Genomic DNA, 22355 nt, shown 5'->3' with positions numbered 1-22355 from the left:
CGGGAACGCAGCTGTTAAAACAGATCGCTGCCACTTCAGAGTAGGAGCTTGAGTCTTGCTCTAGAACCACACCGAAGCCCCCTTTAATTAGCTTCACTATAAATTCATAACTGCTCATCCCAACAGACCAACCAAAGGCAGATGCAAACACTGTTAGCCACATTAACCCTGGCTGCTGCACTGCCTACTGCAATCAACATGCTTTTAGCCCTGCTGGATGGGTTAAGTTATCTAAGTTTGAGTGATTTTTTTTGACTTATCAGCAAATTCCTTGCTATTTCCAGTGGCTATACCACCACATTTTAGGGCAATCTTGAGGCTGTCCATATTTCTTCCTCCTTTAAAACTACTTGAAAACACTCCTCCTTTGATGAAAACTCAAGAGAAAATACAGAAGTTTCACTTTTCATCATTAGCAAAAGCACAAAAGGACTCTGACATCGAATGTGTGAGGCATTCTGTAATTCTTACATGAATAAATCATTAGACTTACTGGGCTGGCAAATGCTCTTGACCTTTGAGCCTCAAATCAAGTATGACAACTGCAGGTTCTGTTGAACTCAGATTTGCAGCAGAAAGAAATAAAATAGTGTTGATGACGCGCAGTCAAATATACTAAAACTGGAATACTTAAACAGAAAAAACCTGCTGTTTTTCCCCCGACATGGAATTCCATTTTGCACCCCCCACTTCTCATTCTTTCCCAGATGAAACTAGTAGAATTCTTTGGAGTAGCTACAGTGTGGTTAAGCAGAGGAAGCTATGCTTGTTTGCGTGGAATCTGCTATTTCCTCTCTGCCAAAACACTTGTTTAAAGAAGTCATGTAATATTTCTATTAAGCTGTAAATGCAGTTGACAAGGAAATGGCCTACTGGCAGTGCATTACCTTTGTGGCAGTGCCAACCAGCCTACAGCAAAATAGTGCACATGGTAATTCCAACATGCATTCCCAAGTAACAAAATTGTGCCTTACATAAATACCACAGAACTCCAGCAACATCTACAAAAAGTAATGAAAATTTGCCCAAGCTTTCATGCTTGCCTGTATCAATTCTATGTCATAACTAAAACAAAGTAGGAAAGCATCTACATATGTCCAAAAGTCCTGTGAAGCTATATCATATGACACTGGGAAAACTATTGCAACTTAAATCTGTGTATTTCTTGTTAACCACTGTAACAACTCAGTAATAAAAATTAAGAAAAACCGTAGGTATCAAATATACAAAAGAGTACTAACAGCACACAAGCCCTTAAAAACTATAATGTAATTTATTAACAAGAACACATGTTCTATGTAATCCAGAATTGTTATGTTAAATTACTTTGGCCTTTGATAGCATTCATTTGATTACAAGAATTAAGCAGATTCACAAGCTTTCAAACTCAGTGACCTTTGATTTATAAGCAGCTATTGTCATGCATATAAAAATCCTCTCTGATAATATAGTCCTCACCTTTCAACAGCTAGTGCAACTACATGTAACGACATTAAAATTAACTCAGATGTAATTAAGACATTTTTTTAAAAGTACAACTAAAAACCCCAGCATGATCAAACATATTTAATTTGTAATCAATAGTTCTTCAAAATATTTTTCAATGTTATTTCATCTTAAATTAAATTTCCATCAAAAACAAGCTTCAGAGATACTTATTTTGTTCTCAGCTTTCATCTTTTTCAGTTTGAACACTAAATTTAAAATAGTTAATTACACAGAAAAAAAAAATATGGTGCATGAAAATTACTAAGCTTTGTTTCCAAAATTATGTAATGTTTCTCATTGCAAAACACTCACTAGCTTTAACCATGCTGCACATTGCCATAAAACTTCAGGAAACAAAAGCACACACAAACAAAAAAGTTAAAAAAAATAAAAATCAAGACCCCAACAGCACTAAACACACTTGAACTCATATATGCATCACCTTACAGTTATCATATATGAAAAGTAGCTACTCTTTCAACAGTAGTGGCTTCCTTATATTAAGATCCTGATATATGAGGCACCGGAAAAAGAAAACTGAATAAAATAATGTAGTATGCATGTCATTTTTGCAGCAATTCAAGCTGGAAAAAAAAAATAATCTGCTTTTAGCAATATGGAGGGCCTTATTAATATCAAATGGACTTTAGATACGAACAATTCAAGAATGGAGTATTTATTGATGCTCAGTGCAATCAGTCCAGCTATTCTATTGCTCATTTGAAAAAAATAAAAGCATGACTAACAGTAGCAACAGTTATTCCTAGATAAATATTGTTCCCCAGGAACTTCTCCAAGAAATTTCTTCATAACTGCTACTACTCATAAAGCAACTAATTCTTTTTACATTTTATTTTGCAAAAGGTAAACTAATTCAGTAACAGACTTTAAGAGTCAGTAATAAATAAAAACTGTCAGGGGTTACTAACACTAGCAGCGCTAACACAGGACAATTCTGAATCCTTCTTTAGGTCATCTTTACTTCAAAACTCCCTTTCAAAGGAGGATGGCCTCTTGGTTATGGAGCTCTCCAAGTGTAGGTACAGTATGGAACAGGCTCTATATGTTGCCTTCAAGTCAATTAAGCACTTATTGCTTTAGTTCCCTCTCAAGTAGAGATAAAAGCATTTTGAAACCTTACAAAGACGTGTTAAAACAGAGGCAAACTGTGGTAAACAGGAAGCAAGACGGCAAGTAAAAATCCTTAGTCTTAAAATCTTTGTCCATAAACGTACAGTTTTATGATTCCGCTATATAGACTTTTCAGGGTTTTTTGGTCATTATAATACAACAAACAAGAAAACACCACCACACACTCTTACCCTCATTGGATGAATATCAGCATAGGGAGGCTTTCCTTCAGCCATTTCTATTGAAGTGATACCGAGGGACCAGATGTCTGCCACACAGTTATAGCCAATCTCTTGTATTACTTCAGGAGCCATCCAGAACGGAGTTCCTATAACAGTATTACGTTTTGCCATTGTATCCTGTAATTATATTATTTATGCAATTAAAATAGATATGCTTTCTTTCAAATTCTTTTGATATGAATTTATTTAAAAGTTAAATTAGCCACCCAAAGGTCAAATGGTAATGACTTCCAGTTAAGACCAAACAGATTCAGTCCATCAGTGCACAGAGGCCAAACAGGTGACAATGATCATAAACCTCAAACAAAAGTTTAAGTGGGATCATCATGCACTTGAAGTACACTGGGTTATAAAAATAAACAACGAAAACTAAATAGCCTTGCAATACATTAAATACTCATCATGCTAAAGAATGTTAGCTCTACCAGTACCACTAGTCACTCCTCAGACACAAAATACGAGGCAGGAAAAAAAGTCAAAAGTAAAAGATGATGGTTAGGAACACTAGAGCATTTTTAAATGATCTTTCCACAGGTACTTACTGTTAACTGGCCAGCCACACCAAAATCAGCTAATTTTGCATGTCCCTCGGTGTTAAGAAGGATGTTTCCAGCCTTTATATCTCTATGTATTTTTCTCATAAAGTGCAAGTATTCAAGTCCTTTAAGAGTAGATTTCAGAATAGTTGCAATTTCATCTTCTGTAAGCTGCAAGAAAATATAAAACCACTTTCAGGTATACACATGGAATCTATATATTTGAACTATTTTAAAAATAATCATTTCATAGTGATCATTATAAATAATAGAGACTATGTATATTAATACATTTTATTTTAACACAGGAATATGTCCAATAGCATTTACAATTCAAAACTCTGATCTAACTTGATCCATATAGCTAGATTCTTACACATCTAGAGTCCAGTTAGAGCAAAGGAGCTGCAAAACTACAGAAGGGGCTGACTGATGAAGATCAGATGGCAGAATATGCAATATTCTCTTCCCTGTCAATCAAAAGTTACTACTCTTTAGATGTTGACATCCTTCATAAAGACTGCAGCACAGTTTCTACAATATACAACTAATACATTTATCACTAAGATAACACATATTAATTGTCAAGTTATGCATTACCTTTGTCAAAGGTTATGGTGGTCACCACTGGACTAGATGACACACACCAGAATACATCCCTGGAAAAAGATAGCCCTTTCTCTCCTGTGGAAGGCTAGAGCTATTGCCCTTAAGTTCTTTACACAGTTTTCCCAAACTAGCACAGTGCTACATTTGGAAAGAGATGAAAGGAATGCCATGTTTTCTTCATTTCTCAAATTCCTACATATGAAATGCCTGCTAAGTCTACAATTAGTAGTATCAAAGTTTTGTCCACTAGCTATTCCTAATTGCGCTACTATTAGTTTCTCATTGCGAGCAACTTACAAGTTAGAGAGGATCAATTAAGAGCTTCTTCACAAGAACAAAAAAAGCACAAAACAAAAATCAAGGGATAAAGGTGTGCAGAAAACAGCCAAATGATTATTCACCACAAAGCTCGTGAAAAATATATTCGTCAGGGACACTTGCTACTTATTACCTGCAGGGAGAAATACAGAAATGCAGAAATACAAACACCCCAACAGTTCCCAGCTAGTTTACAGAGCTTTTACATTCCTTTTACAGCTAGTACCTTTATTTGGTAAAGAATGTAAGTAAATGCTAATTTTTGAAAATAAGTATTTCACCATGCCTGTGCTCCATACTGACACAAAGCTGTAGAACTACACCCATACAGATGTGCCCCAGTGGCCTTCCCAAAACCCTATTCAGCCCTGAAAAAGGACAACTAAAATGTCAGAGTACTCTTACGCTGGAAGTTGCCAACAACTATTATCACCTGTTCCTTTAAACTGTTACAATTACAGAAATGATTGAGGATGGATGCTAACCAGATGCTATGGGCTTTTTCTTAAACCGTTCTTTTCTTGTTGCTGACTGATGAAGAAAATGAGTGCTCACTGAACTTTTCGGTTCTTTTTAAATTACCTGCATCACTTGACAATTGCAAGATGATATCCTCATAAGAAAATATAATCAGATTGAATATGGCTCTTAAGTTTCAGCTACAAGTACTGTGTTTTCTAAATACCTACAAAAAATGTTAGCTTGTTGTCTATGCAAAGGTTCCCTGTTAGTTCTTAATATTAAGTGTACGTAATCCACATGAGCTATGCTCTAATATATCGTGTTACTATCGCACTGTAAAGTTGTACAATTGAATTAACAGAAATCTTAACATAGCTGGTGGCCCTGAAGATATGTTATAAGACAAGCCACATTTTAGTAAGGACAACTACACTATGTGAAGACAATGCAACATGTCAGCCATGACTTTCAAAGTAGTTGCAGCCTGTTAATATCTTCTGGTCTCTAAAAATCATAATCCTTTACGTAACATTTACTAGTGCATATCTTCTGCCGCCATGCTGAGTTTTTAACAGGTTTCTTCATGTTCTTTAATAATAACATGGTCTTCAGTTACTTTTGAGAATTAAGGTGGAAAAGTTGAGGCTCTTTAGAACTTTACAGTTCCTGAAGCCAATAATACATTTTGCACAGTTATACCCAGCTCTCTTTCATATCATATTTGCTGTTTATTTTTCAGCCAGGATGAACGGAAAGGTACTCTCAAATTAGTCAAGTAACTGAATACAAAATAAGAAACAAAATTGAAAATTTGAAGAGTAAGGAAAAAAATTGCAATGGGGATATTTATTGCACTCTGTAAAAGCATCACAAAGGAAACACTAAAAAAAAAACCCTCTTTTGCTTGGCTTATTTTTTAAGAAAACCAGAAAAACTTCATTTTTAAAGCTAAAAACCAAAGATTATTATCAATTATTAAACACCTACTATAAATAAAGAGGCGATGTAGTTTGGGCAGTCCAAAACACTTCTTTTATTTACTGCTTTAATATGTTGCAGAATTCATACATTATAAATATATAATAAGCTGCAAGTATCAACTGACGACAAGCTGACAGATGTTTCACTACCAAATAAAATACAATACAGTAAAAAAAAACAAACCCACAACCCAAAAAGAGATATTTTCATTTATCTGCCTCATAAATTACATAAACAACTGTGCTTGCTAGTAACTTAGTAGTATATCTTCATCGCTTTAGATCAACATAAAAGGAATACATACATAAGCTCCTGAACAAGCATTATCAGAGAAAAAGTAAGAGTGAATCTTTTGCAGGTACCAGACACCCCAAGAACACTCCTGAGATTTTGAGTACTATTTTTTCTAGAATAAAAGCAAAACACACACACAGTTCATCCCATGTGATACAATTTCTCAAGGATATAAAAAGAATCTATTCATGCAACTGAAACGCTGTTCAATTACAGTACATCAGTGCTTTAAGAACTAAGCAAACAAACTTTATACATTCTTAGAAATGCAAGAAACTACAAAACTGAAGACGAATACTCTAATTTGGTTGCAACACTGGGCTGCATTTTTCCCCCCTTTCTGTACTCTTCCAGCCCTATACAGAAATTAAATTAAGCAACAGCAATTCTTTTCCATTTCAAAGTGTTGGTACACATCCGCACCTCCCTCAAAAAAAAAAAAAAAACACCACCAAAAGCCCACAAAAAAACCCACTCATAATCACTCAAAGCCAACAGAATGACTCAACAGAAAGGAAAAAAATGATTAGTCAGCAAGATGATCTGCACTCGAGTTGCTCATAACAAGTTTTAATTATTTAACAAACAGAACAACTTCCCTATTCCAGCTACTATCCAGTCTCATAAAACCTGGGCATGGAGCCCAAGGGCACAGTTACACATACATTTATTTGAACAGCAGTGCCAAGCTCCAGTCCAGTCCCTCCTTACACTGCAACCTACAACAGTAATTCCCACTGTGTGTCAGCTCTTCCACTGAACAACTGTAACTGACCCTAGTTAAAAATAAACCCGTCTGCCAAATTATTTGTCCAACAACTCAGTTCCGCAATTCAATTCACGGCATAGTCAACAAGGATGTAGCAGAGTAGGAGCTGCTCAAATTGGCATTGCTTTCCAAATATTTACATGTGTTGCTATACCCAGAGAGTCCCGATGACTTTTATAAGTCTTTCCTATGCAAGTAAATGATTAAATTGATGGTGGCATTAGCTCTACACTCCACAGCAAGCAGTTACCGCCTCTGCTTCGCGTTATACATTCCTTGCCTGCCATTTATTGTGGAGATTTTTCAGTGCGTCTATTCAGTGGCACACTGCTCAAAGCCTTTATTTGTGCTGCTTCTTTATGCTGACTGCTCTGCTGCTTCAAAGGACTGTATGCCAGAAGAACTGAAAACCCTGTTATACACAGCTTAAACAAGACAGCTTTCCTGGCATTGAGCCAAGGGAGTGAAACCACCTATGTAATCTGGAGACAAGAAAGAAGGGACTTCCAATTAACTGCAAGATAAACTAAACTATGGTCAGAAGGATATCTGGAGAAAGAGACAACCTTCGTTATATGAGCTAACAATTGTGTGTGAAGTACACTAAAACTGTGATTATCTGAAGACTCAAGCTACAGGCAATTTAAACTCTGGCTATTAACAAATTCTGTATCATGAATTTCTATGACATGCTGAGTGTAACACTTTCTGCCAGAGCTTTGCCAAATCCACCCCACTTCAAAAACAATACAATGTCCTGAATCCCAAAAAGCTTCCATGCAGTTAATCCTGAACATGCATCAAAAAATGATCCCGAGCACTGACAAATGTATAGCACGATAGGCATATAACTTACTGCCCACTTTCATCCAGAAACAAGTATTAAGAGAAACTGTGCTTAGAAGGTTCTGCAGAGAAGGTCTCTCTTCAGTATGTTGTGTTCTGAAGGAGGTAAATCCCTAGCTTTAGTTCTTCAAAAAATAGTGGCTAAACCACATGGAGATCTTTGGATCTACTCTAGACTAGTGCTTTTGCAGCTGCATGGCAAAATCCAGCTCTCAAAAGGAGAGGGTAACAGTACACCTGTACCAAAAGGTTGACAAAGAAGCTAAGGACTGACAATCCAGCAAACCAGAAGAGCAAGTTCTAGAGTACTTCAGCCTGATGCACCATCTGGGGACCATCGATAAAGGAAAGCTGTAGCATGACTATGTGTTTCAAAAGTAGGAAGTATTTAAGTAACGTCAAAATACATACAGCACTCAGAAAAGCCGATAGAAGTGAATGTCACCTATATGAAGTAAGCAGAGAGCACGAGTTGTGTTTATCTGGAACAGCAGTAACAGGGAAGCACATGGAAAAGGGAGAACAGGCTTACTCTGCCACAAGTGTTCTGAGACACATCAGTCCCAACTCCAGATATCCTAGGTGCATCTGCTTGTGCTGCATAAAGTGTGCGTATGTATGTATACATATACACACAGAGAGACATTTAACTACGGCAGTATGGCAGCCAAACCATACATACACCATTTCTTCCCTTACCGGACTTACAAAGTATTGTACAAAAAGTTCCAGTTATGTTGTTTCTGTAGACCAAAACTGTTTTGCACAACATTAATGGTATTTAAGTATTTTGTATGCTGCAAAGAAAGCAAATGGTATCCTGGGCTGCATTAGACAAAGTCTTGCCAGCAGGTGGAGGGAGGTGATCCCTCTGCTCTGCTCAGCACTGGTGAGGCCACACCTGGAGTACTGAGTCCACTTCTGGGCTCCCCAGTACAAGAGAGACATGGACATACTGGACAGAGTCCAGCAAAAGGCCATAAAGATGATTAAGGGACTGGAGCATCTCCCACATGAGGAAAGGCTGACAGGGCCAGAACTGTTCAGCCTAGAGAAGAGAAAGCTCAAGGGGGACCTTATCAATGTGTACAAATACTTGAAGGGAAGGTGCAAAAAGGTCAGAGCCAGGCCCTTTTCAGTGGTGCCCAGTGCCAGGACCAGAAGCAATGGTCACAGACTGAAACACAGGGGGTTCCCTTGGAACATCAGGAAACACTTTTTTACTGTGAGGGCAACCAAGCATAGAAATAGGTTGCCAAGGAAGGTTGTGGTATCGCCCTTATTGGAGATATTCAAAAGTCATGTGGATGTGGTCCTAGGGAACCACCTCTAGGTGGCCCTGCTTGAGAAGGGTGGTTGAACCAAATGGCCTCCAGAGGTCCTTTTCAACCTCAACCATTCTGTGATTCCATATTAATATAATTTACAACTAAATTATTCCATACAGCAGGATTAGATGCATTTATGTCAATTTGAATAAATCAGGGGTGCTCGGTTTGTTTGTTTGAGTTGACTGGTCTACATTTAAAGCTTGCATATCACCCCAAAATAAAGGAAGCCCAAAATATTTAGCTACTGAGGAATGTCCAGCAGGTAAGTTGACTGTCTGAACCAAGGTAAGTATGCATAACCACAGAATCATAGAATCATTTGGGTTGGAAAGGACCTTTAAGATCACCAAGTCCAACTGTTAACCTAACACTGCCAAGTCCACCACTAAACCACGTCCTTAACCACCACATCTACACGTCTTTTCAATACCTCCAGGGATGGTGACTCGACCCACATCCCTGGGCCACCTGTTCCAATGCTTGACAACCCTTTCTGTGAAGAAGTTTTTCCTAATATCCAATCTAAACCTCCGCTGGTGCAACTTGAGGCCATTTCCTCTTGTCTTACCGTCTGTTACTTAGAATCATAGAATAGTTTGGGTTGGAAGGAACCTTTAAAGGTCATCTAGTTCAACCTCCCCTGTAATAAGCAGGGACATCTCCAACTAGATCAGGTTGTCCTATTGCAACAGGCCCTGCTAAAAAGTTTGTCCCCCCCCAGGTGACCCTGCTATGGCTGGGGGGTCGGATTAGATGATTTCCAGAGGTCCCTTCCAACCCTGACCATTCTGTGATTTTCTATGAGCACCCTTTAAGTACTGAAAGGCTGCAATAAGGTCTCCCTGGAGCCCTCTCTTCTCCCAGCTGAACAACTCTAACTGTCTCAGCCTGTCCTCATAGGAGAGGTGTTCCAGCCCTCTGATCATTTTTGTGGCCCTCCTCTGGACCCACTCCCAACAGGTCCATGTCTTTCCTGTGCTGAAGGCTGTACTTTGGAGAAGTGTGTTCCTTAGAGATAAATCCCTAGCTTTAGCTCTTAAAAAATTCCTGCTTACTGGAAGCTAGCCAATCTTATTCTAGTTAAGAAGAAGGATGTGAGACAAGATGCAGGAAACTACAGACCTGTTAGTCTAACCTCTGTTCCTGGAGAAATCATAGAGATGATTATACTGGGTACTACTGAAAAACATTTAAAGAACAATGCAAACATCAAGCACAGTCAACAAAGGGAAAGTCCTGTTTGAACTAAATGGATATCCTTCTATGATAAGGTCACCCACCAAGTCGATGAAGGGAAGGCAGAATATGCAGTCTTTCTGGTTTTTAGTAAGGCTTTTGATACTGTCCCTCAGCATCCTTCTGGACAAGTTGTCCAACTGTGGGATAAGCAGGCATACGGTGCGCTTGGTGAAGAAGTGGCTGAAAGGCAGGGCTCAAAGGGTTGTAGTGAATGGGGCTACATCATCAACGTGTTCCTCGGGATTCATTTCTAGGGCCATCCCTGTTCAATATATTTATCAATGATCTGGATGCAGGAGTTGAACACCCCATTAGCAAGTTTGCTAATGATACCAAACCGGGAGGCGATGTTGACTCTCTTGAAGGACAGGTAGCCTTGCAAAAGAATCTAGATAGATTGGAGCATTGGGCAATCGTCAACTGCACAAAATTTAACAAGTCGAAATGCCGGATTCTGCACCTGGGACAGAGTAATACTGGCCACAGGTATAAACTGTGAAAGAAGCGGCTGGACAGCAGCTCTACAGAAAGGCATCTGGCTGGTCAACAGCAAGCTCAATAGGAGTCAGCAACGTGCCCTGGCCGCGAAGAGGACAAACCCCATCCTGGGGTGCATCAAACACAGCACAAACAGCCGGTCAAAAGAGATGATTATCCCACTGTATTCAGCATCGGAGCAGCATCACCTCAAGCACTGTGTGCAGTTCTCTGCCCCACAATTGAAGAAGGATATGGAAGGTCCCTGAATGCCTCCAGAGGAGGGCAACAAAGCAGGAGAAAGGGCTGGAGGGAATGTCCCATGAGGAGTGGCTGAGGACTTTGGGCTTGTCTAGCTTGGAGTAAAGGAAGCTGAATGGTGAACGTTATTGCTCTCTACAGCTTCCTGAGGAGGGAAATGGAGAAGGAGGTGCTGATGTCCCTGGGATCCAGTGACAGAACGCATGGGAATGGTTCAAAGCCATGCCAGGGGAGGTTTAAACTGGACATTAGGAAGCATTTCTTTACCAAAAGGCTGGTTGGTCATTGAAACAGGCTTCACAGCGAGGTGGTTGATGCCCCAAGCCTGTCAGTGGTTAAGAGGTATTTGGACAATGCCCTTAACAACATGCTTTAACTTCTGGTCAGCCCTGAATTGTTCAGGCAGTTGGACTAGCTGATCGTTGTAGGTCTCTTCCAACTGAAATAGAATAGACTATTTTTTCTGCTGCCATGAGCATAGTAGTTAACCCCATTTAGATTTTACAATGCATTTTATCATTCTAAATTTGTATAAAAAGGGCATGTTCCTGAAGACACATGACCTAAATGCTTATGTCTTCATATATTAAAAGATATGGAAAAAAAATGGTTTGTTGAAAAATACCTTTTTTTTTTTTTTTTTAAACACAATATACAACATATAGCTCTTCTTTAAATCACATTGAGACTATATGGTACATAAACTAAGATAAACATGAGCCAGTTTTGGGGAACAGATGAGACAGATACGCTTTTTGAGCCTATCAATTGTTGAAAGCAACAAGGGACCAAAGTATACAAAAACAGCTCCAAAGCTCCTCCAATTATTCATTTTTTCACAAAGTCTTACAAAACCACAAATAAACTCTTAAAATCTACATCAAAATAGTTCCTAATTATGTCTCCTCCCTTCTTTACCATAAATCACAGGCTCTCCTCATAAGGATGGCTAAAAGTCACTGTGCAGGTAGTGTAATGCCTGTGTCCCTGCAAGTGACTTTCAACTTACAAAGAGAACAGCTAAGTACAGAATCAGCCCGTCATACACCTTGTCATAGCACACAACTTGCCATCTACCCAATATCCAGTACTTTCTAGTTCTAAAAGTAGTTTGATGTTGACATACAAGCAATGCCATTGATACACACAGTACAATTAAAAGAAACAAAACTAATGAATATTTTAATACTAAGCACGTTACAGTCAGTGCTGCTGTCCTGGTCTGCATGTATGGTTCTTATATCATACTATTCCAGATGAAGCCATATAGGTATCACATTTCCTGTTAAAACAGTTATGTATTTTATTCTGAGCTTTTAAACATACAGCACCATTATTCCATCAGCATAGCATGCTCTATTTCTTGCATTTTCGTATAATTTCATAGTCATTATCTTTCTACTTCATTTCCGATTTCCAGTTGTGTCAAGATCCTCGTTTAAAATCCTGTGGAACATTTATCTGCTTGGTATATCTTTGGCTAGTTATAATTCTGTATGCCATGTCCCTTTGATAGGTTGGTACTACCCTCTAAATATGAGTCAGCCATGAAGCAGCTTCAAATCCTTCGTCATCAAAACCACATGCGAGATATATTAAAATGAACGTGAATGATACAGGTGAACAACCCTACAGCCTACAAAAAAACATTAACTATGAAGCCAATCTTTAAATTGGAAATTTGGAGCAAAGCAGATCGCAGCAAATTTGGGTGTTCCATATCTATTAGGAGACCAGCTAATCCACATATTTACATTTATGGATGCCACGCACAAGGGAGACTTAAGGGTGCATTTATACAGTCTATAACACACTACCCAATCCATGCAGCTGTTGGGACAACTCATCTACAGGTTCTCTGCTCACAGTCAATCATTCTCCTTCCTGAGGGCCCCTCTGAAGGGGTCTGGGTCAGCTGAATTGCTTTGACTGTCTAAGTCCATTCCCAGCTGCTCTTTTTACACTAAGTAATACATGCATATTAGGCCTGATGCTTCCAGGAAGTATCAGATCACTGCATCTAAACAGTCTGATTAGGTCAAACACACTGACTAAGTCCACTCTCATGGCAAATAAAGGCACCATGGTATAATCATTCTTCCACTAGAAGCTGTGCAGCTTGAACATCATTGATCTTATCATAATCACATACCTCTCCTACTCTTCATTTACGTGAAGACAAGGCTGGACTAGCAAAGAGGCTGAGATACAGGAGAGATGAGCAGATGAGCAGAGAAAATGACAGTTAGTATGATAAACTTCAAATATTACAAGCAGGAAAGGTAACATGAATTAAGGCAGAAAGCTTCAGTGAGAAAGAGTTGTTATGGTTGCAGCTCTAGTCTGAAGTCAACATTAGATTCTGGTTCCCGTTGTCTGCTACAAAATTCTTTAAGACCACACTCTCCTGAAGCCGCTTTCCTTGAGCTTCACTTTCAGAGCAATTACTTTTCAGACTTCATTTTTTCACTTTTTAAGCAGATCTGCATGCTTTGTGCGAAGACAGTGCTCTTTAAACAAAATCACAGCCTGTGTCTTGAGCAAGGTACCAAATAATGACACCTAAATTACTTATGATGACAAGGTTTGGTCTATGGCTTTCAGTAATCGTCTCAAACTAATGGAGATAATCCCTTCTTCCTCCTACATTATAACCAAGGGGACACCTCAATATTACAGGAATGGAAAGAGTGAGAACTCACTACTATACTTGAGTAAAACTGGTAATTCTCCTATAACAACTTAGGCATGGGATCATATGAAGACAGTGAAGCAGTAAGTGTCGTTCTTCTTACTGAGCCCAAGTCACGCTGCACATAAAATCATATGGAAAATACACAATAACCACAATGACCATTCACTGCACAGGTGATAATCAGTGTTGGTATTTTTTCAGATTTGTGTTTTTGACTACATAATCCTGTAATTTGACTTCATAATACGTAACTTTTGCAATGTTTCTTGAATATAATATGCAACAGACCCCATTTTCTCCTTAAATTAGCATTTTTATACTGGATAATTCAAGACAGTGCTAACAAATCAGAGTCTTCTACCTGTAGTCTGAAAAGGAGCATATACTAACAGCAACATAAAATTATCTAAAACATATCATATGGTAAACTATTTCAGGATATCTCAGGCATCTCCCATGGTCACATGCTCAACACTAGCTAGCGCTAACAAGTACAGATAAGGAGAGGAATAACTGATTAGAATATGGAAGTCAGACTCCTCAGCCCTCATTCTTCACTACTAAATTCCAGCTTGCTATGACATCTATGAAGTACTTGCCAGACAAGGGGAAAGCTTTAAGCAGAAGCAGCTGCAGATCACTACCTTCCAACAGGCTGCTAACAACAGCAAAGCATTAGAGTTTTTATGAACACAGGATCTTCAGAGGAACGACGACTACTGGAAAGAAACAGGATCTACCTGACAAAGGAGGTCAACAGTATCTTTGTTTGCTAGGATAGACAGAAGAGCTTTAAACTAGGTTCACCACGGAACAGAAACGAAAGCCTTCACGTAAGTGGAGGAACAAGAGAATGGGGAAGCACATATCGGACAGGGCTTCCAGGGGAGGTTTTCCTCACTCCCTTTGAGAGACAGTAGGGCAGACAGGTACATGTGAAGCCCTGTGCACAGAAGTGTATAGCCTGTGATGCAAACAGGAAGAAGTGCAAGCCTGTGCACAGCTGCAGAGCTATGATGTCCCTGCAGTTAGAGACACAACAGACAGCTCACACAACTAGCACGCCATCAGAGATGGATGTAGGCTCCTCACAAACAAGGAGGAAGGATGGACAGGGTTGAGCGCTACACAAACATGCAGCTCTGCTACAGAACACTTAAACTTGTTGAGAGTCTACAGGTGAAAAATCAGAAGGGTAGCCCAAAAGATGCATGCCATCATGGCATCTGCTACAAACCACTCAAAAAGGTGAAGTAGACTAAGTCACCCTCAGCACTGGAAGAAGTCTCTGATCATAGACCATTTATGGGGGTAGGAGGGAGGCAGCGGGTGTCAACCACCTCAATACCTGTTGTGAGGACAACATGGCAGGGTACAAAAGAATCTAGGAGTGAGCAGGAATAATTTTTACTGTAGGTGCTGTACAGGCCCACTACAGGAGGTATTCCACTAGACCAGCTCTCATGAGGAGAACTCGCCAGGGATGGCAGAGGCAGCCTTGGCAGTGATTATGAGATGTTGGAGGTTAAGTTGTGGAGGGAAGTGATAAAAGCAAGTAGCAGAACCAGATTTCCAGATCGCAAACCTCAATTTGTTAAAGGAACTTGTAGGTGGGATCCCAGGGCATGCTGCCCTAAAGGGCAATGGAACCTTGAAGAGCTGGTTGAGCATCAAGGGCAACCTCCTTAAAGTATGAAAACAATCATTCCTGACATGCAAGATAATGAACAAGCACAGCAGGAGCCTGTCCTGAATGAACTAGGAACTCCTGACTGAGCTAAAGTGCAAAAACTGAAGCATATAAGAGACAAGCAGAAATACATTACTAAAGAGAAATAAAGAAGCATTGCCTGGATACTAAGGAGCAGAATTAGGAAGGCCAAGGCTAGGGTGGGTTTGAAACTGGACAGCGATACAGAGTACAGCAAGAAGAGCTTGTATTGGTCTATATGCAGGGAAAAAAAGAAAAGAAAAAAAAAAAAACACAAGAAAAATGTTTGCCTGCTGCTAAATGGGGTGATCAATCTATTGAAAACTGATGTAGAAACCTCCTAAGCATCTTCTTTGCATCAGTCTTTACTAGAGGTTTCTGTGGCTCTCAGTTGGCTCTGCCTAGTAGCAAAAGTGGAACAAGTTCAGAATTACTCCAGTAAATTGGAAAAATACAAGTCCGTGGGAGCACAAGAGATGCATGCAAAGGTGCAAAGGAGCTGGCTAGTGCCAATTCAAAGCTACTTCTTATCAGCTTTAAAAAGTTAAAGTAATCAGGGGATGTCCCTTATGACACCATCCTCAAAAAGGACAAGAACTGTTCAAGGAATTACAGGCTGGCCAGCTTATACTCAGTCCCTAGGATATTATGGATCAAATCCTCACAGAAGCTAGTTTCTAGACACACACAGGGGTAAAAAGGTGACTGGAAACAACCAGCACAAGTTTAGCAGAACAAAATCATGCCAAATTAATCTGGCCACTTTCCTATGAGGATGAAGAAAGCGCTGAGGATGTAATTTAGTTTGACTTTACAAAGGCTGTTAACAGTCTCCAATGGAATCTATTTGTCAATCTGAGGAATCATGGAGAAGATGTGGAAGAACAACTGGCTGGACTACTGGGCTCAATGGTGGTTCAAAATGTAACCAGCGATAAGAGATATTCCTCAGAGGCTGATACTAAGGTGAATACTTCAACAAGTTCATCAGCAACCTCGACGGTGAGCTAGAACACACACCCATCATGTTTGTGGATAACATGAAACAGGGAAGAGGCTGTCAATACACTAAAAGGCAGGGCTGCCACTCAGAGGGACCTCAACAAGCTGGAGGAATTAGGTTGACAACAAACTTGACATTCAAAGGCAAAGTTCGCCACCTAGTACAGAAGAACCCCATGCCATTAACAGCTGAGGATCACTGGTGCAGGTAGCATTGTTGCAGGAAAGGTTCTGGGGTGGTGCCAGTAGACAAGCCAAACATGAGTCAGCAATACACCCTCACAACAGGGAAGGCTCATCATATATTAGTCTTCATTAGGAAAACATAGTCAGCAAGTCAGGTCAAGTAAATATTCCCCTTTATTTAGCACTTGTAAAGCCAAATCTGGGAGACTGTTTCAGGCTACCATACAAGAAATACTGACAAACTGGAGAGTCCAGCCGTGGGGGCTAGAGCACACCATGTATCAAGTTGACAGAGCAAGCTTTGTCTTGTCTGAAGAAGAATGGATATTTCGAGGCAATTTTCAACAATCTAAACAGAGGATTAAAAAAATCCTCATAGGAGCAGATACTGCTCAGAGTGGCAGAGAAAAAGGAGAATGGGCAACAGTTACAAGTTGTCACAAAGGAACTTCAGTTAAATACAAGAAGAAGTTCACAGGACTGCAGAGACAGACTGTTGAATCTCCCCCTTTTCAGATTTTCAAAACTCATCTCAACAAGGTCCTAATCAATCTTATTGAACTTCAAAGTTCACCATCCTTGGAACAGGAGATTCAGATATATGACTTCCAGAGGTCCATTCCAAAGTAAAATTATCCCTTATTTCAAATCGGTGGCACACTGTTCACCTCCTTCCTCACCACCTCTAAAAAAGCCAATTTCAACAGAGTAATCTTTCTTTTACCTGCAGTTTTCCTCCATTTCCTCCACTTCTTCACCACAATAACATACAGCAAAAAATCGATCCCATCCAATCCCATCCCAAAAGAACAGATATTTTTATTGTAAAATAAAATGTATATGGAAGAAGGATATGTTTTCCTGACCTTTGTGAAACTTGGCTTGATTCCTAAGATTGAGACAAATTTTATTGCCTGGATTAGAATTTCATATGCAGAGAGATTGAGTCAAACTGGAAAGACATTAACAATTCAGATGGTATTTCTGGCACTCCAACGCAAACAATCATGGGGTTCTTCGAGGGGAAAGAGCGTTGTGGGGAGGCAATAAGGCTAAACTTCCACCCTTTAGTATAACAGGAGTAAGACTTTGTGACTGTTTTGCAACGGGGGGTGGGGAGGGTGGGTGTACCACTAGAGGACTGCTCTGACTAAACATTCATTTAAAGACCTACCTCCGATTGGAACACATTAGTATAAATTTCTTTACATTCTGTGTTTACATGATCATTTTATTGTTTCAGCAACTTAAAACTGGCATTACTGTAAATTATATAGAAGAGGGGAAAAAAAGCTGTTGCTTACATTATGCAATTCTAACAATCTTTTCTTTGAAAAATCTTTAGCAGCTCAAATTGAAAAATGAGTAACTAACTTCGAACCACAAATGCAGCTTCTGCCATTCTCCTAAATTCTCCCCAAATTTGCCTTCTGAAACTTGGGGGAAGCTAGGGAGGGAAAGGAGATCCATTGGATACGCGACTAGACAGTCTGTACAGACCAGAAAAAAACATGAACATTCTACCGCCCCCAAATATATTATAGCCTCTCTCAGCTTTTAGCAATGACCCGGCTACAGAAAGAGATCAGTAGCAAATATGAACATTGTGAAACCCAGTAAATACACCCATTAGAATTGCAGCAGTACTTTGTGCTTCTTGAAAGAAAGCTTACATTTTAAAAACAGAAAGTCAGTGAATTATATGATGCTGAGCATTTCAACATTTCATAGTTTTAAGACTGCCTACAAAATGGTCTCCTAACATTTTATGCACCTACCTTGGGTAATCTAGGTGGGAAACTATGGAAGTCATCCAGGAAGCTAATTCTCCTTAGAACTGACCTGTAGATGTTCATAGCAATATACAGAATACAAATACTATTTAATAGCATATACAGAAATTCCTCACTGAGTAAGAGTGATCCACTAACACTGAGTCCTGTAGAAAAGGGGGAAGTAGGAACAATTAGTGTTTTATACTACACATGTACCAGAGCATGCTGCATGGCCAATCTTTCCAACTTCTGAATGCTTTTTTGGCAGCCTTATTTGCATTTAATATAGTTATTTTGGAAACACATAAATAACTGCGTAGCTCTAACTTGCCCTCCTTTCAGAACAACAACCAACATATAACATGCATCTTATTTCTGGCACACTGCTTTTCCTGAGATGAAAACTAATTTCCTCCTATAAGCCAATTTCCAAACTGATGGATATAGTTTTCCTGCAAGCTTGCAAGAAAGGTTCATCATTTTGAGATTCAGACACCACAGGCCATTTTTGAAGGAACCTACAATGCTAAAGAACTAAGGAAAAATAATTCCTAAAAACTGAGATAATGCCACCCAGCATTTATGTAACAGTCAATCGTCCATTGCCATAATAAGGACTTTAGACAAGCACTGAATAATCTCTGTGCCCCATTGCAGAAGCTAGTCTAGACTACCTTAATGCAACCAGGACACTTGGGATCAACTTCCTTCCTCTTCAGTCTGGCTGCATAGAAAAGTACTTGAAGAGTCTTGGCCTAAAGATCAGTCTCTGAACTGTAACACAGCCGGAGTAGCCCATTGATTTAATTTGCCTCCCAGAAGGCTTACCAACAGAACATGGTCAGCAGCATATCCAGGATGGACTTGTCCAGTGCCATAACTTCTGGCCACCGATATTAGTTAAACAAATTAGCCAGCACAGAAGGAATTTCAGTCTTTGTGTATGGACTGGCTGGCTACTAATTAATCCATGTGGGCTCAAGCGAGGAAGTTATACTGTGATAGATGCTGATACATACTGTGACAGAGGCCTTAAGATAACCCATTTACAGATGAAAATCACATGTACTTTAGTGCAGCAAAGGCCGACAAATTAAAACTATTTTAACTGTGAAATGACTGAGAAACATGACTGCTTAAAACTGCGAAGTAACATTCTTATGAGCAAAGTGCCTTTAGCCCAGAGAGGCTACAGTCAACTGAATTTGGTTCCCAAAAGAGACAGGATTAGAATGACTCAGTTAATCACAATCAGTGGATGAGCAAGTGCACTCTAAATTATCAGTAGAGAAGCAGGGTTGCTGGTGTGTCAATACTCCCTGATATATTAAGAGCAGCCAGCAGGACTTAAAAAGTATTGCATCACATTGTAATTATCTCACTCTACTGCAATCTGCCACTGGAAAAAGTCAGTCTCATTCCTTCTCTTCCTTCCCTTTTCCCACTGCTCATTCTATCATCTCTCTTGCATCAGATCAAGCCACTGTGCTGCCACAATAAGTCCTGAGTTAGCTCATGAAGGTGTGAGGAGGGCAGACTCGAGACGATGAAGTACCCCTATCAGATCATCAAGCTTAGCCAAGATCACACTGCAGCCACACGATCACTGCATCTGAGACATGGAAAAGGCAGGAACACATCAGCCAGGTTGGAGGATAACAGCAGAACTGTCCTTTCTGGCAGCAACCCACAGTTTGACTGTGTAAGATACACATACCTCCCGAATCCGTCTTTGAGAAAAGCATACAACACTAAATATACAGTTTTGCTGCCTTGCACTGACAAACACTACACCTCAGATGAGACAACAGGCATCATAAGCTTGCTCTAGTGCTGATGATCTGTCTGGCACGCTAGAAGACTCCAGGGTAGAATTCCAGAGGTCGATTTAACTTCAAAGTAGTAGCTCAGGCCTTTTGGACAAGAACCAGTTCCTGTCAAGCTGAAAACCTCTTTATATGAACAAGCTCCCAACAGACACTAGAAGTTTCCTTAACTTTGAATTCTGCTTCCCTCATTTTTGGTCCATTAGAGCAAAGCCCAGTGGTGTTCGCTTCCTAGACAAACAAAACTTGTGAAGAAACAGGGGGAACAGATACAGATAAAGATGATCAGTAAATCCTTAGTTTTAGAGATGAGCAACAAGGGCAAATGTATAGTAATGTTTTCTCCCCAAACATGAGGAGACATCCACCTTTTCCTATGACTCATTTTGATATGATCATAGAATCATTTAGGTTGGCAAAGACCTTTAAAATAGAGTCCAAATGATGATCCTAATGACCACTGCATTAAAGCAAGGGTTCTCATTTCAACTCTCGCTTCCTCAGTTTATTTTCCGTATGTATATGGAGAAGCAGGAAATAAACTTTTCCTTGGCCCAACCACAGTCTTAATTTGACAACTTCGGAAAATTACAGAACACATAACCCTGTGTGTCTGGGCATATTCAATAAATATTCTGACAAAATAAGAATCAATTCCCTCCTCACTTTCAAGTGAAGACATTTCTTTTTTTATTGTAAAAAGTACAGTGAAAACCAACAGAATGCTGAAGTACGTTAAGCAGCCTCATTCCAGTAACACAGTAGTCTGGGTGATCAGGTCACCAGCCATTAAACATTAGTGTTCAGCCACAGTCATTTTTTCCCAGTGTTATTCAATTGCCTTTTGAAAACAAACTCTAAGCATCTATAAGATCTTCTATAACTATACAGTGGACCTCATCATCATGCGTAGAGGAAAAAGTTTTGCTTTGGATCTACTAACACAAGTGATCTCTTGTTTTGTAATAAACAGTAAGATGTAGTCATATCTTACTCACCTTCTTTGTGCTACTCATAGCTTTCAAAACCTTCCACCACGTTTCTCCATTCAGGTAACTCTTTTCAACACAAAAGTATCCTAATCCATTTCATATCTCCTTCTGGAGAAGTATTTCTTACTTTTAATCACCCTTGTCACCTTTTTTTAACTTCCATAATTCTGTTACGTCCTCAGTACTATTGTAAACTTTGGCAACCACTTTACTTGTTTAATTATTTCTAAGCGTTAAGCTGAAGTGCTCATGAACCTGCATATAAAGACTTTGCCTCCCCCACCAAGCCAAATTTATCTCTTCACATTTACTTTAGTTTATTTTCTCAGTCAGATACTCAGTACCACAAAGCCCTTCGAGTCCTTCCCCATTTTTACTAGGAATATAACCCCTCTCATCAGTATTTCTACCCTCTTTCCCAAAGATGTAGTAATCCCAAAGTGACCATTACTCACACTGTCTATTCTACATTTAAATCAACTACCCATCTATGACAGAACTCTCCATTTAGTCCACTACAGGTATATTTCTTCAAGAATCTCTGGTGTAGAGGTCTGTCCATAAACCCTTCAGTATGAAGCACATCCAGACCAACTTCACACCAACCAGCATTATTTGTGTGCCCAACAATTCCTTTCTAGAACTCTACTAGCCACACACTGCATGACTTGCCTTTACAAAAGGTATGCTAACTTCACCCTCATTACATGTATTTATTGATTATTCTATGTCTTAGAATAGAATATATGCTATTTAATCATATCAACTTTAACCACAAACAACGGAAGAGTTAGTTTGTGTGATCATCTTTTAATATAAATACACACACTTTTTAAAAATAAAAAAATCTAGCATTTTCTATTGATGTACACAAGTTTGCTCCTTACTTTACTAAATCCTGTTGTGAAGGGGACTTTTTTTTTTTTTTTAATTCTGGACTACTGTGCACCATTGGAGCTACTGACCCTCGGATAAAATACAACTGTAAGGACACAAGTTTTAAAGGTGGGAGGAACTCCAGCAGTCTCCCATTGGTTTTGGCTTTTTCCCAGTAATAATCAGTTCAACATTACAGCAGCCCTGACGCAAGCCCCCTTTTCCAAAGGGGCTCCCTTTAGTCTGGACATCAACACCACTTCCTAATAAATATAATTCCATTTGCCATTATGTCTTATTTCCTAAGC

General features: G+C 39.4%; 1 protein-coding gene across 2 annotated transcripts in view; it reads right to left on the bottom strand.

The window, feature by feature from the left end:
• The window catches only part of STK3 (serine/threonine kinase 3), a 137903-nt gene that overhangs the window by 102942 nt on the left and 12606 nt on the right, over nucleotides 1–22355 (bottom strand). Inside the window, exons 5-6 of one of the 2 annotated variants that reach the window (XM_009891831.1) lie at nucleotides 3404–3568; nucleotides 2811–2978 (exon numbers count right to left, since the gene is read on the bottom strand). The exons of the other annotated variant lie outside the window; for it this stretch is intronic. Coding sequence (XP_009890133.1) covers nucleotides 2811–2978; nucleotides 3404–3568 — 333 coding nt within the window. The remainder of the gene's footprint in view (nucleotides 1–2810; nucleotides 2979–3403; nucleotides 3569–22355) is intronic. 2 annotated transcript variants of the gene reach the window in all.

The sequence above is a fragment of the Charadrius vociferus genome, unplaced genomic scaffold (genome assembly GCF_000708025.1).
Source record: "Charadrius vociferus isolate BGI_N301 unplaced genomic scaffold, ASM70802v2 scaffold15, whole genome shotgun sequence".
Lineage (NCBI taxonomy): Eukaryota > Metazoa > Chordata > Aves > Charadriiformes > Charadriidae > Charadrius > Charadrius vociferus.
This window is presented reverse-complemented; position numbering and strand designations above follow the sequence as displayed.